At 45.4% G+C, this 15,169-nt stretch overlaps 1 protein-coding gene across 2 annotated transcripts in view; it reads right to left on the bottom strand.

The window, feature by feature from the left end:
• The window catches only part of Tpk1 (thiamin pyrophosphokinase 1), a 263,282-nt gene extending 250,259 nt beyond the window's left edge, over positions 1-13,023 (bottom strand). For both annotated transcript variants that reach the window (XM_051174710.1, XM_051174711.1), the window contains exon 1: positions 12,975-13,023. In XM_051174710.1, coding sequence (XP_051030667.1) covers positions 12,975-13,017 — 43 coding nt within the window. In that variant the 5' untranslated portion in view covers positions 13,018-13,023. The remainder of the gene's footprint in view (positions 1-12,974) is intronic.
• Between the last annotated feature and the right edge of the window lie 2,146 nt (positions 13,024-15,169).

Below are 15,169 nucleotides of genomic sequence, written 5' to 3'. Positions count from 1 at the left end.
AGTATCCAAACGGCAGCTCACAACCATCTGTAAATCCCATTCCAGGGACCCAACACTCTCACACATGCATCCAGGCAAAACACTAAAGGAACATACAATTAAAAAAAAATAAATAAATCATAAGAAAATAAAGAAAAGGGGATACACCCACACACACAGTCATTGCAGGGTCCGTGAGAAAAACCCAGGATTTCACAGGACACGGTGATCTCTCACATCCTAATAATCTCCCCAACTTGGAATGTGGCTAGTGCTGATCCCAGTAGAGAAGAAGGTGTGAGACAGGAGTTGGGAAGCAGAAACAATGTGTGCGGATTCTTCCACCAAAATCTGCAAAGACACACTGGGGATGTGCGGTAATACCTTGTTTGTACTCTAAGAAATAACGCTTGCATGAATGAGCAGAAGGCAGAGCCAGTTAACCACAGAGGTCTTCTCTTCAGCTGGGAAGTTGTGGAGGTAAGGCGTGGCTGTGGCTTTCTTCTTGTCTCACTGATCTTTCGGCATTCACCCCTACGTCTGACTCTGGGTTTTCATCATTAAAGCCAACAAGAGCTCATGCAGCAGACACACATTTGACAGACTGCTGGTCTAGCATGCAAGAAGTTGTGGATTCAGACCTTACCATGGCATAAAAAAGGGGTGGTGGTACACACCTGTGCCCCCATACTCAGAAGGAAGACCAGAAGTGTAAGCTCACGGGCCTGAAGACATGGCTCAGCCAGTAAATCACCCACTGCTATAAGAAGCGTGAGTTCGGATCCCCAGCACCCATGGAAAAACCAAAGCGTGGCTTCACTAACCCTCATCAGTCAGTTCCGGATTCAGTGCCATAACCCGCCTCAAAAAGTAAGGTGGGGAAAAACAGGAGAGTCCAGTGCTTACACCTGGCCCCCATTTGCATCTGCACGCACGTTTAACCAGCACGCATGCATACACACCCACCCCCATGCACACACAGTTCAAGATTAGGATCAACCTGAGCTATATGACAGAAAAACGTTTTGTGGCTCATCCCAACAAGGTCAGACTAAAAAGGGCACTAATATCTTGTTACTGGGCTGTCAACTTGATCCATCCTTTATAGGAAGCCATCTAAATAATTCTACAAGAATCTATACTCCACCAGATATGCACCGAAGTATACAAATTTCACAGAGTATCGATGCAGATTTCCCAACTTACACAGTTGCCAAAATCCTTCCGTAAGCACTCTGCCATTTCATGTGATTCAGAGCTCCCTGTGATGTCTCTATCATACTGAACTCATATGCTGCACGCATAAGCAACTCAGAAAACTGGCTTAACACACAAACACATAAACACACGGGGTAAGGGGTGGGTTGTAGGGAGCATGCTCCCTCTGTACAGATCACGGATCAAGCAACGATCACAAGAGCCAACCAGAACACACTTTCAAGTGGTTTGAATCTGTTCTATCTTAGAGCAAACTATTTCAGAGCCCCGATTACCTCCCCAATAAAAAATTAGGAAGAAAAGGAGAATAAGAAAAGTACTGTAACCCCACGCAGGTTCTGCGATTGCTGCTTCCGTCTCTGTGAGCCCCAATGAGCCCCGCTTAGTTGATTCTGTGGGACACATTCTTGTGGTGCCCTCGTCCCTCTCTCCTACAATCCTCCTTCCTCCTCTTCTGCAGGGCTCTCAGAGCTCTACCCAATGTTTGGCTGGGGAATCTCTGCATCAGCTCCCGGTTGCTAGAGGAAGCCACTCTGATGGTGACTGGCTGAGGTGCTGATCTTGATCTACAAGAACAGCAGAGTTCCTTAGGATTCATTCCTCTGAATATGTGTTGTGGTTGTTTCGCTTGGGGAGTTTCTGGAACCCCTTTCGGCCTACGGGTTTGACAGGAGGGTTTGTGCCTAGTCTGATGCCACGTTCATCTGGGCCTGCTCTCTTCGGAAGAGCAGAGGATCTGGTAAGGATCAGGGGAGGGAGATGAGTACAAGGAGGGAAGGCTGCAGTCCCAGGATAGATTGTATGAGAGAAGAATAAATTCTTTAAAAATAAAAGAGGGAAAAACGAAACAGGCGAAGACTTAAATAAGAAAAAAGTTATGGATTCATTTATCAGAACGGTGTCCTTAGAGAAAGACCTGTGGTAACCTGACCACTTTGCTGAAGCCATCTGAGAAGAATGAGCCTTTCACAGGCACCTCTTGCCTGTCAGGACAACTTAGAGAGCATTGTTTGGAGGAGTTCCTTCCTGTGTGGTCAGTTAGCTGAGCGGGACACCTGACAAATGTGACTTAAGGGGGAAGATCTGTCAGGAAGAGCTCGGAGAGGCAGAGCAGCTCACACCACACCGCCAGAGGGCAGAGGGAAGAAGGCCAGCTGACTTCCTCTTTCCTGTACTCACTAAGGTCCAGCCCATGGAGGGAGGCCTCACAGTCGGGGTGGGCTGTCCCTGTTAAGCTCTCTAGAGACACTGGCACACCTGCTTTACCACCTGTCCTGTGGTTCTAAACCAGAGAGGGCATACTGCCACGATTACCATCAGAGTGCATTTCCTAACGTATTACTTTGTGGCTGGTGATCTCATATAAAAATTTTAGATTTACCTCCCCAACACTCAAAGCAGCACCGGATAAGAGCTACAAGGAAAGCTTCACATTCTGTTTTCACATACATCAAAATCACATGTGGCTATTCTGAGAAGTACAGCAGGTTCCCCCAAGGAGACAGTCACGGGGGATGCTACTGGAACATAGGTCATTAGCATGCCACTCTCAAACGAAATGTCCTCTGCACTAGTCCAGATATACTGTCACCCAGGCGGTAACAGAGCTCAAAGGAAAACCGTAACTGGGCACCACTCACTTTAAACCGGGTAACAACAAACATGGGCGTTTAATATGAGGCTTTGCTGGCTTTCATTATTTCTGCAAAGTGTGTGCTATGCCTCTTTCGAGGGGCTACCCACATTCCTAGGGACTTAACTCTGACCCGGAGGATCCATTGAAAGGAGGGTTGCTGTTCAGTCTGAAGTAGGTAGGGCTTGAGATGCTGGGATTCGCATTTACTTAGGACTTCAGTTGCACAGCAAGGTTTGAAAAATACCACACAAAAACTCTGTAAATACACACAGGGGTGTGGAAAGATTTATTTATTTCTTTTTTTTTTTTTAGCTTCTGTTGTTACTTTACTTATTGATACGGAAGCTCTATGTCATCTCATGATGAACCACAAGCCCTGATTAGTTGCTGTCACTTAAAATAATGGGAAGTAGGGTCTCGCTGAGCTTCTGAGTGGTTCTAACGTTCCAAGAAAAGATGGTTGAGCGGAGGAACAGAGGACCTAAGGAGATCTGCTGGGTCGCCTTCCTGTGCCCAGAACTGCTGTTGGCACAGGTAACACTGTGACAAACTATATCAATATAAACCCGAAAAAGAGTTCAGATTTTTCAACATTTTGGAGAGCAAACAACATTAAGTAAAAGCCTCTTATGAAATTTACGTTGCAAACTAAGAAAAATTAAGATAAGTTCCCATTATTTTAATACATATATTTTTGTATACTTGACCTCAGTCAAAGGCTAAATGATAAAATGCATTTTTTAATAGCCAGCTGTTTGTCCACTGTGAAGGAATGTGCCAAAGACAGAGCCATGTCTGCGTTAAACATCCTATGAGATTGATTATAATTCCAGTGAGTGTAGGAAGATAGAACATTGAAAGCACAGAACCAAATCAGCATAGTTTATTTTAACACCTGAATAAACCTTTATTGTCCACTCCTATGTGTGACTATCTTTGTGAGTATTAGGGAAATGTTTGGGGACCGGAGACATGGACTCCAAACTTCCAGCAGGCCAAAGGCTTTCTTTGCGCTTGGCCAAGAATAAGTTATCTCCTTTATCTTTTGAGGCGAGAGCTGGGTTAGCACGTTAACACTAACAAAGCTCTGCGTTTTCTCAGAAAGACAGAGCTGCCTGACTATGTTCCAAATCAGCCCACTGCATGCTAGGCACCCAGTGCTCTTACCTGGAAAGGGGCAAGCTTCTCGGAAGCACCTGTGCCATGAACCAGAACCTCACACATGGCCCAAGAGTACATCAAAAGCTTCAAGTTGCTGAAAGTCCTAAAGACTAAAGAAACCATTCCTGTCTACAGATGAGTGGACTCAAAAACAACGGTGCAGTAAAGGCAGGGTTACGATCATAATGAAACACATTTGTCTGAGCGCCTGTTTGCCACCTACAAAGATCAGCACTTTCCAGCGGAATTAACCAAGGACAGAAAAAGAAAATCCCCTGGCCCAGAAGATCTCAAAACAATCTACTGATAATGTACCAAAACCTACAGATTTTATTTTCCCCTATTTAAATCACTGGTGTGTGTGTGGGGGGGGGGGGTTGGGGGGTGATTAACAATATTAAAAGTGACCTCTGAGGTCTGCTTTATATGCTCACTTATTTAATCTAAATAAACAGGATTCCCTTAGTTTCAAAAGGCACGAACCTATCAAAATACTAACAGAGTAACTGGAAGAGGAGTGACTGGGACATAACTAGAACGAACGAGAACAATGATCGGTGTGAGGAAGATGGCTTTCAAAAGTAAAGAGATGCCGCTTAAAATGACGGAAAGAATCTGGCCATTAACAATGTATGGACTAAAACTTCAGTCATCGAATACAACGAAACATAATTAAAAGTGCAACAAAAAGCAAGACAACCACAAAAACAAAGAAATCAAATCAAACTTGGGGGGAAAAAAATTAAACTTGCAGCATACATGCAAAGTGACGCTCAATGATGGCAGAAAGTCTTGGAATGCAACACGTACACTTTAGCTGGTAAAACCGGGGCGGGGGCGGGGGCGGGGGAACCCAACAATGACGAGTTGCACAGAAAGGAAAGTACTGCAGCGCAACTTGCCAAGGAAGGCTCTATAGAGCTGAGGGACACACGAGATGGATTTGCAGTTATACAGACAAGAGAAATTTAATCAACAGAACCCATGACAACAAAAGGCCTCGATTGCTTCGGCATTTACCGTTCCGTGGAGATGAACCCCGCCCACCCCGTTTGGTTTTTTTTTTTTTGTTTGTTTTGTTTTGTTTTGTTTTTTTTCCCCTAAAAAGTGTTTTGTTTGTTTTTGTATTTTTTAGAAACCTGTAAGTTAGTTCTGAGTTCTACTGTGATAAGAATAAGAGACTGACCAGGGTGGTTCTGGTATTTGTCCTGGGCCAGAAGCTGGAATTGCCCTTGGCTCGGTCTTGGGCAGAATGGAGCTCTGGCTCTGATCTGGATCCCTGTCATCTTTCTTCCCCTCTTCCACCACCTGCATGTGCACCCCTCCACGTGAAGATGGCCCAAGTGAGAGGTAACCGGAAACGCTGTGGGCTTATTGAAAACACCTGAGAAGAGCAGCCAGGTGGCTCCCGTTTTCCAGGACCCACTCCTATGTAGGACCTGTCTTCTCTCACTCCTACAACCCCTTCGTAAAACTCCCTGCTAAACTCACCCTCCCACTATCTCAAACCTCATTCGCCGAGTTCACAAGACCCAGGTCGTGGAAGCAGTGCTCCGGGGTGGCTCAGGTGGTCACAGATTCTGTGCCACAGCTTTGTCTCCTGAGATGGGAACTCTTGAGACAAGAAAACGTCCTTTGTGCTCAAGGACCACCCTCTGCTAGATTTCAAAAGTAATCATACTGTTTCAGTGCAAACAACAAAGCCGTTTTGACACAGAGACGCACATGAGCAGAACACCCAGGTTCCAGCCCCATCTATCTCTAACAACACCTTTATTCAGGGCTGACCTTGGACAAGGAATATTCTTTTCATTGTCTGTGAAGTTAATTACAACGTTATGAGGCTATTCACTGGATCAATGAAAAAAAAAAAAAACTAGGATTAACCCTTGCAGTCCAGTTTGTCTTTAAGATTTTCCTAGCTAGGACCTGCCAATAAAATAACACAATCCATAGCTGTAGTGTTGGCAAGAGACTTGTCTGCCATTTGTGATAAATTATATTACCAACTAAATCTACATCAAATATGTTCAATGAAAACTTAGCATCTGAACTAAGATGTAACAGAAACCACCTCCTGAAGCTTGAAAATTTGGAATAAAAAAATGTAAATCTTAACATCTGTAACTTCTATACTGATTATAAGTGTGGCGGGAGAAGCCTTTGGGAGGATGGGGTGGGTGGGGCCTTTGAAGGAGAGGTTGCTTCCCAGAAACCCAGAGGTGAGCAGCCTTCCCCAGAGTGCTCCTCACCATCACGCACTCTTACGACCAAGGGCCAAAGTCACTTCTGTTTTGTTTTTTCCTCCGGTAATCAAATTCTCTGCCTCTGGTGAGCATGCTCCCGGCCCTTCCCTCCTTTAGTTCCTCCGGTGTTCTGTTGCAATGACAGAAGTGGCTAGCTCACAGGAAGGCTTCCCAGTCCTCTTTCCTTGCCCTGAAGCACTGAACAGACCTACGTCATAACAGAGAAACTTGGGCCAGACTTGGTCAGGATCCGACCCTTCTCACAGGCCCCTTTAGACGTGATGTACCTAAGTCCTGGCTTCAAAATCCTAAGGTGGTGCTTCTCACCATCTGCCATCACCCAACAGATGCATGCATCCTGGCCAATCCTCAGCAAGACTGCTTCTAGACTGTTTTAAACAAAGTTCCCCAACACCTGTGTTTCCCCTTGACAATGTTGTCCCATCTACTGACTGCCCACCCTGCTCCTTGCCTACCAGGCCCCCTGCACCAAGCTACATGCACAGTTGAGTCTAATCACTCACAAACCCTTTAGCAGTGGACAATCAGGAATTGTCGAGTGAAGAAACAGAACTGTATAGACACACATACATACAGCACCTAAGAAAGACTCACACACCCTGTCCCCTCCGACTTTCTACATACCAGTGACATCCTATTGCAGTGACATTTAAAAAAAAAAAAACTTCCTTATTATTTGGTAGTCATTAGGCTACAGGAGCCCCTACAACTAACAAAAGGATTGTGTCCTAGTAAGATTACCAGAAACCCAAAGTATCGTTAAGTGAAAAGCACATATAGCAAACCTGAGTACCAAATACAAAAGCTCATCCACAACCTGCATTACAGAATGCCCTTTCTGTCTGCACAGCTAACTGGGAAATGCGGTTGATGAAAGCTGCTCCCATCACAGGAGCACGGTGCAAGCCACTAGCCATAGATCGAAGCTGAGACACAAATCACGGCTGAATTCTTAACAGTTAATACTTCATTTTGACACTATTAGGTGGTAAAGTAGAATGGGCTCAAATGGGTTGGTACTAATCAAAACACGGCTGGTGTTTTTGTAAGGTTTCTGAGACTGTGCACTGAGCAACTGCCAACCATGTGTGCCCATCTGCAAGACAAGGAAAGAGGTCTTTAGAAGAAGCCACGCCAAACCGAGAAAACTTATCTTGAACACATGGCATCCACAATGGTGGGAAGATAAAGTTCTGATGTTTTCGGATAGAGTTATCACTTTTAATTACGCCTATGTATGCCCTTCAAACTGCGTCCTCGGAGAAAGTAGCATTCGCTCTTAACCACTACCCCATCTCTGTGACCTCTCAAAATTTGTTCTTAAAGAAACCAACCATGGCTTGGTGATGGCTGCCTAAGTAACTTAGTGTTTTTATGAAATGTTGGATAATGGAGTGGGATTTTTGTCTTTTTTCTCAAGTCATAGTCAGCCACGGAAACAGAGGATTTAGATGCCCAGGAGCCACATATAGCTAGTGGCTGCTGCTCTACAGAGCAGAGATTTAGAGACCACACAAATCCAGAAAGGTCTATCAACTGTCCCAAGTGGGTTTGGCAGAATGACCAAGAAATTGTTTCCCCGACACATATTTAGTTAACACAAATTCTCAGGACCCGAATCTACTCTCATGCACAGAATCTTACTCTGCTTTGCTGAGTAGGTTAAGGAAGGGTCACACATATGAATGGCATCACTTGGGTTCCTGATGTGTGAACTACTACAAAACTCAGCGATGGAGGTATGTGACTGGCATGTGTTTATCATCCACGGGGGTGGGAACTCCAAGAAAGATGATCCAAGTATTCTCAGGTACCCACCAGTAACTGGCAAATGCCTACATCTACCTCAGGTTTTACGATACACTATTTAAATTTGATCAAGTATTTTCAACAGACATAAAGCGCCCAGAAATATAATAAATGTCATTAATACCACATTGAACAAAATATTTCGTTAACCCGAGAAAAGCGTGCTGCACCATAATTACTAATTCCATACATGGATGGCAACAAAGTTCACAATGCATGAATGCGCAGAATCGGAGAGATTCAAAGAACAATTCAGTTAAACTCACCTAGGACTCTCTCGTCTAATGGAACCAAGCACTGTTACTCAAATAAACAGCAACCCCGCTTGAGAAACTGATGACAAAAATGAATGTTAGAGGCATCAGGGTCTAATAATCAGTGTGCTGCTTATTTAGTACAAAGTTCTAGTAAGAGGACTTTACCTTTGAACAGATGTTTCCTTTGAAACATCTTACATGTTTTACTTTGAAACATCTTACAATTGCCCAAGGACTTCATGGTTAGATTTATTCTTGTTTTATGCAGATAAAGCGAAGCTCATGGAAGTTAAGTGACATGGGAAGGTCATATAACTAAGATAAGCACATCTAAAGCTCACAGCCAGGCCACCTTTTATTTCCCCAAATTTTCCTCAGGCCTTGCCCTCTTGAAGCAGCCGAACTACGCTGAGCATACAATGTCATGGAAGCGTTAGTTATTACAAAAGTATGTAATATGATTATGCTGACTGGATCAAATGTGCATTAATAATACTTAAAATGGTAATTAAGTTTGGGACAAACCTCAATAATGGTAATTCAATTTAGAAGAAAAAACTCCCAAGAGCATCATGCCCAAAGGAATCTTTTCCAAATGTAAAACTCTATAATCTTTTCCCAAAGAAATGCAAAGTGATCAATAAAAGGCTTGCCAGCATGAAATTTATTTATGAAGATCAAATTATGTGTAGAAACTAAAATGGAATTTTTGACTCAGAAGTTGTATTCTAAAGTGAGTTGTATGACATATCAAATTGCTGTATTTTTTTATTGCATCAGATCTACTTAAGGCTGATGTAAAGGCTTTATTTGAAATGTCAACAATGTCAAGGAGAATTAAAAATGTGAGGAACACTCATGGTAGATTCATAAAGACTGGATGAAATGCACAGGTGGTCCCTCACGGGAAGAAAGCAACCGGGAAAACTCCTTCTAGAACAGCAGAAATTTAAAAAGTACAGACAGCATTCCATACTACAGAACATGGCAAGTGGAGTCATAAATTGAATAAACCAACTTATATCACATTGCCATTTTTTTCGTTTTAAAAGAGCTAAAGTGAATGACTGACTAACGCAGTAAGTGTCTGGAAGGGTGTTAGCATAAATGCACAGATTAAATGAAAGCACAAATATACATACGTTGTGGCAACAGCGGCAGCCTCTGACGGGTTACAGTGTGGTTCTGTTTTGTGCTGTGCTGGAGACGAAATGCAGGGCCTTAACCGTACTAAAGTACTCTGCCCACTGATACACACACCCAGCTCACTGTGTTTATGTCTCCTGACTTTACACGGACAGTGTGTTAGCTTGAGGATGACACACCACTACAATAAAAGGCTTGGTCCGTAACGGGGAGCTACTACTGCCTGGAGGTACAAACCTTTAAGAGCTTAGGCTCTCATACAGGAGACGGAAGGACCCTAGTCTCTCTTTGTGCCCCTGTGGAGATAAAGTTGCTTGCTCCTGCATGGGGTCTTGCCACGAAGGGGTCATTATCCTCAAATTGACGGATGCTAAGTCCATCCTACACTACCCGTTCTTGGGCTTTGATGCCCCCACACTGAAAGCTACGTAAACTATCTTTATAACTCGTTTGCGACGGGTACTTCATTAGTGACAAAAAGCTAACATGGCATACGTTATAAAATATATTTTAAACTCCTTAAAAAAAATTTTGTGGGCTTGTTGATGTTGTTTGCTTGTTTGTTTTTTGAGACAGGACCTCATCCTGTAGCCTTAACTAGCCTGAAACTCGCTTGCTACATATACTTTCACCTTCAAGCTCTCCTTAAAATTAAATAAGCAATTGTCTTACTTTACTGATAAAAAATATCATCAATTAAAATATTGTATCTAGGGCAGGGAAAACATCTCTGTGGGTTGAGGTTTCTACCACCAAGTCGACCACCTGAGTTCAATGCCAGGGCCTACATGCAGGGAGTCCTGTAACTCTCATGCCTGTGTTGCGGTATATACGCATCAACACATATACATACATACATACATACATACATACATACATACAAAGAGAAATTATAATTTTTAAACTATAACCAGATTATAGGAAGGGCCTCCTTTGTAAATAAGAAAAATGCTTTAGAGATATGCCAACACAGTATATGAAAAGCCCTACACAGGAAATGCCCCTGAAACACTAGTACCCATGAAAATGGCTAAGAGTTAGTGTAGTGACATAGTCCTTCTGTAGCACTGACCACGCCCATTGGGGGGTGGAGCGATGGGCGGAGAGGACCTGAGGAAGGAGGTCGGAGGGGGCCAGGAAGGAGCTCTCTCTTTCTGGCGTGACTCGGACAGGAGAGGATCGGGTTGAATTTCCTGGTGTTCATCTGTCTAGGTTGTAAGTTATTTCTCCCTGAATAAACATCTATTCGGCCTATTTGTTTATCCTGATCCTTATTTACCACAATAAGTTAGAGTTTCTGAGTGATGAATGCAGCATCAGCTAAGGAAGGCACACTGGAGTGCCTCCAACACTTCTTAAATTACTCTAAAGTTCTAAGCGCTGCACTGGTCTCATAGTAACTGCTCAGTTTTACTACATCTTACTCAGATCTAAGGTCAACAGAAACACGCCTGGAACCTTGTTCCACAGCCAAAGCTACAGACGAGACAGGGATCCACTGAGGAAGACGTTCTGAGAGCCACCACAGGAGCAGAGGGTTCTTCTGCCTCTGAGGTGTTGTCCTTGACATGGGACACCACAGTATTACAAACCTTGCTCCAGTGTAAACTTAGAAACGTTAGAAGCAACGCTGCACTCCTTGGACAGTCCTGTTTCCGCCACGGCACTGACCCTGAGCTCCTCCTGATACTGTTTATCTCAGAATCTGCTACTCAACCAGCTAGCACCCAGCTACTGAGTCTAAGTGCTTCACACCCATTAACCGCTAGTCCCAGGAGCCTCGCCATGTCTCTCTGCTCTGCAGATGAGAACCACTGAGCAGCAAGACTAAAATCCCAATCTAGAGATTCTGATGCTCCAACAACGCCACCTTCCAGCACTGGCTCCTCTGCACTTCCATAAAACGTTAGCAGTCTTTGGACAGCAACACCCTTGCATCTTAGTTAAGACACACAGCAGGCCCACCAGGACCAAACGCTTACTTTCGGAAATGCTGTTGGTTCTGCGGTCATTCGAGGACTGAGAGCTGTGAGATTTAATTTGCAAGGTGCTGTGATGCTTGGTGTCTGGGAAACTGTCGATAGTAATAGACAGGAAACATTATAATCAAGTTTAGAAAGAGAAAAAATGAGTTTTCTCATTCTTGCATCAGTGATGCACACTAGAGGGTACACAAAGCTGGTTTCACTGTGGCACACAGACTAGGGGAACGGTAGCCCTCTCAGTATGTACAGGAAAGACTCCTGCATGTCCACGCAATTTGGAGACTCACATAGCCCTGTGTCTATTACAAACCATCTCAGCCCTCAAGGGGTGCAAGCCTGTACATGAAGAGCTGAGCACAGAGAATGACTAAGACTAAGGAGTCCATGTCACCTACTGTTAGTACCCTGCCCTTCGGGTCGCCCAGGATGCACTGGTGATAAACACAAATCAAATTCAAACCTCAGAACAAGACCCCTGGATTCACACGCTTATAAGAACTAAAGGCGGGTACCAGAGATGACGCTTCTTCCGAAACGGATGATGAACCCCAAAACTCCACACAGTGTGAACACAATAAACAGTAACTGGTAAAGAGGGGGCTGAGCAGGGAGAACCGAATTCAGCCTCAGAACCCACATACAAATACATGGTGTAGTAGTTAGCACTTAACGCTAGCTCCAGGGACACTTGGGAACCCTATCCAATTGGCCAGCCGGCCAGCCTAGCCTAATCAGTGATTTCCAGGCCAGTGAGTGAGAGATCTAAAAACAAAGTAGATGGCACTCAAGGCTGACCTCTGCCCTCCGGCTACCTACACACAGGCACGCACGCACATACAAAAAACTAAACACATCTAGCCTCACAATGTATCAGGGCAGGGCAGTCAATTTACGTTAAGGAAAAGTGCTACTAATAAAACTCGTTCCACATATGTGGAGGGCAATAATTTCAAAGTTTGAAAAATAAAAGTCCTTGAAGGCTAGGAATGTAGTTTACTGATTAAAGTTATTTGTCTAGCGTGCTTAAGGCTCTGGGTTCGATCCCCAGCACACACCAAAAAGAAATATATACATATATATATATATTCCTTAGTGTTAAACTTTCCAGACTTTTGTATAACCATTTACTAACCTTGTACTAAGTTCAGGTACTTTGTGTGTGGGGGGGCGGGGGGGGATTAGAAATGCGTCCCTGACAGGCAGTTAGTGTCCCCAGTGTTGGAGAACACTGTGCTGTGGGAGTCGTGTTCTGTGTCTTAAATGCTTATTAACTAACTCTTGGAGCTCCAGGAAGAGAGCACAAACTGCTCCCAACCCACTCAAGTCCTCTACAGGGCAAAGAGCGGCATTTATGTCCACTTTGCAAGCAGGGAAACCGGGGCACAAGTGTGTTCGTGTGACCTGGACGGAGGGTGGGGACGGACGGGGCGGAGAGCGGACAGCTGCAGCCGGCGGGATGCGGACGCTGGCCCTATCCTCCGCGGGCCTCGCGCACGGTAAGCGGCACAGTACCCACCCGTGGGTAGCAGGGGCTCCAGCGGGGTAAAGGCATGCTCCATGGCGGGTTATGGGCTCTGCGTGGGGAAAAGAAAAACACAAGAAGCCGCAGGTTAAACTTCCCCGCACCTAGCTCTGCAAAAGGGCCCAGCACGCAGCGGGCTCGCACTCTGACCCGGGCACTGCGGGAGGCCGGGAAGCTGCACTGCGGGCGGGCGGGCGCGGCGGGAGGGAGCGGCGGGAAGCGCCCGCCGAGCCCACTCGGCCGTGCACGCGCGCGGGCTACCGTCCGGGCGTGCACTGGCGGCGAGGGGCGGCCTCCCTGTGCCCTCCTTCCCTCCCTCCCTGCTTCCCTCCCTCCCTGCCTCCCTCCCGCGCCCGCAGCCGCGCACTTACACGACGGCGGGTGGAGCCTGGAGCGACGCGAGCGAGCAGGCTGCCGGAGCGAAGAATCCGCCGCTCGGCGCTCGGCTGCGGGGCCTGCGGGAGGAGGAGGAGGAGTCGTGCGGGAAGCCCCGCCCCTTCCGGGGGAACCCTGGCGTGGTGCAGGTTGGAGGGTGCCGGGTGCAGGGTGCAAAATGGAGGGTGCAGGGCGCCGGGTGCAGTGTGCCGGGTGCAGATTGGAGTGCTCTGGGTGGAGGGTGCAGGGTGCAGGGTGCAGATTGGATGGCACAGGCTGCCCTGGCTCCCCACCCAACAGAGCTGCCATCCTCCAAATGCCACACCCTGTCCTCCAGGCCGGCTTTGCCTTCCATGCGGAGGCAAAGTCTGAAAGCACTGCAATGGAAACCTGTTAAATTGAGTAAAATGAGTCACCCCTTTGTAAACATGCAGCTCCCCCTCCTCACCCCCCCACCCCCGCCACTTTCTTTCCCAGTATAAGCAAAGCCAAGGGGCCACAGTCTCTGCCACCACCACTCCTAGGCCATCAGCACACTGATCCTGGGGCAGGGTCGTCTCCACAAGAGTTAACTGGGAGTGACAAGCCCCAGTATGACTTTACACGCACACACACACACACACACACACACACACACACACACACACCACACTACACCACACCAAAAGCACACGTTTTAAGATGCCCTTAAGATTACTAAAATGCAAACTGGACATGGCAGAGGATATGCTTACATGTAACACGAGATTACTACAGCACAAAAGGAACTTAAGCCCAGCAGTCAGAGGCAAAAACCAGCGAAATGCTAACCCAGATGTATCATCGATGATGTTCCTGTAGCAAAAATATAAAAGTAAGAGGACAAACTTAACAGGTGAAATTTGTCTGTCAGCTTATAAGGGGCATTACTAACAATTTACAATCATTAAGCAGTAGTATAGTAACCTTCCCGTTACTGTAGAGGGCCTTTTGTGTTTTGTTTAGATACTATAAAGTGGTTGCTGTAAAAGAATAAGAAAGAATTAAAATGCTGGCCTTTGTTGACTCCTGAATCTTCATAGTCTAAACCAACTGCTAGTAAAGGACACTCAGTAGTTGTTGGATATTCACACATACTGGAGATTTTTCAGTACTTTTGAATGCCACCTCTCTACTTAGAACTGGCTCATCGATCTATCCTCAAAACAAACCCCACCCCCTTAAATTTAATCAACTACAACTGATTCCAGCATTTAGTTATAATCATTGTCTGTAGCTATTTCATCCTGTCTACGTTCTCTATCTAAGTGGTCTACACAAACAAACACACACGGATGTACGTGTGTGTGTGAAATGAATTCACAGTAAAAGGAAAATGAAAATTGTAGTGTATTATATCAGATATTCTTGAAACAGCAACCCAAACCCATAGTCCCTCATGAAATAATGCCAGTAACAATATATTCCATTGGTCAATGACACTGTGGTGGTTTAGATGAGAAATGCCCCCCATCATCTTTGAACACTTAGTTCCCCACCCTGTTGCTGACGCTGGGAAGGTTTAGGAACTACACTCTGGCTGGAAGAAGTCAGTCATTGGGTCTGGGCTTTGCAGTTTGCTCTCTGCATCGTGCTGGTAGATGTGACCTCACTGCTTCCTGCTTCTACCATCGTGCCTGATTGCCTCCTTGTCATAATGGACTCCTATCCCACTGGAACTGTAAGCCAAAATAAAACTGTTTATTCCTTAATTTGCCCGTGTCGTGGAATTTTATCACAGCAACAGAAAAGTAACTAAGTAGATGTTCTATGTAAAAAAAACAGATGGATAGGTA

Source organism: Phodopus roborovskii, unplaced genomic scaffold (genome assembly GCF_943737965.1).
Source record: "Phodopus roborovskii unplaced genomic scaffold, PHOROB, whole genome shotgun sequence".
In the NCBI taxonomy this organism is placed as follows: Eukaryota; Metazoa; Chordata; class Mammalia; order Rodentia; family Cricetidae; genus Phodopus; species Phodopus roborovskii.
Note: the sequence above shows the minus strand (reverse complement) of the source record. Positions and strands in the feature narration are given on the sequence as shown.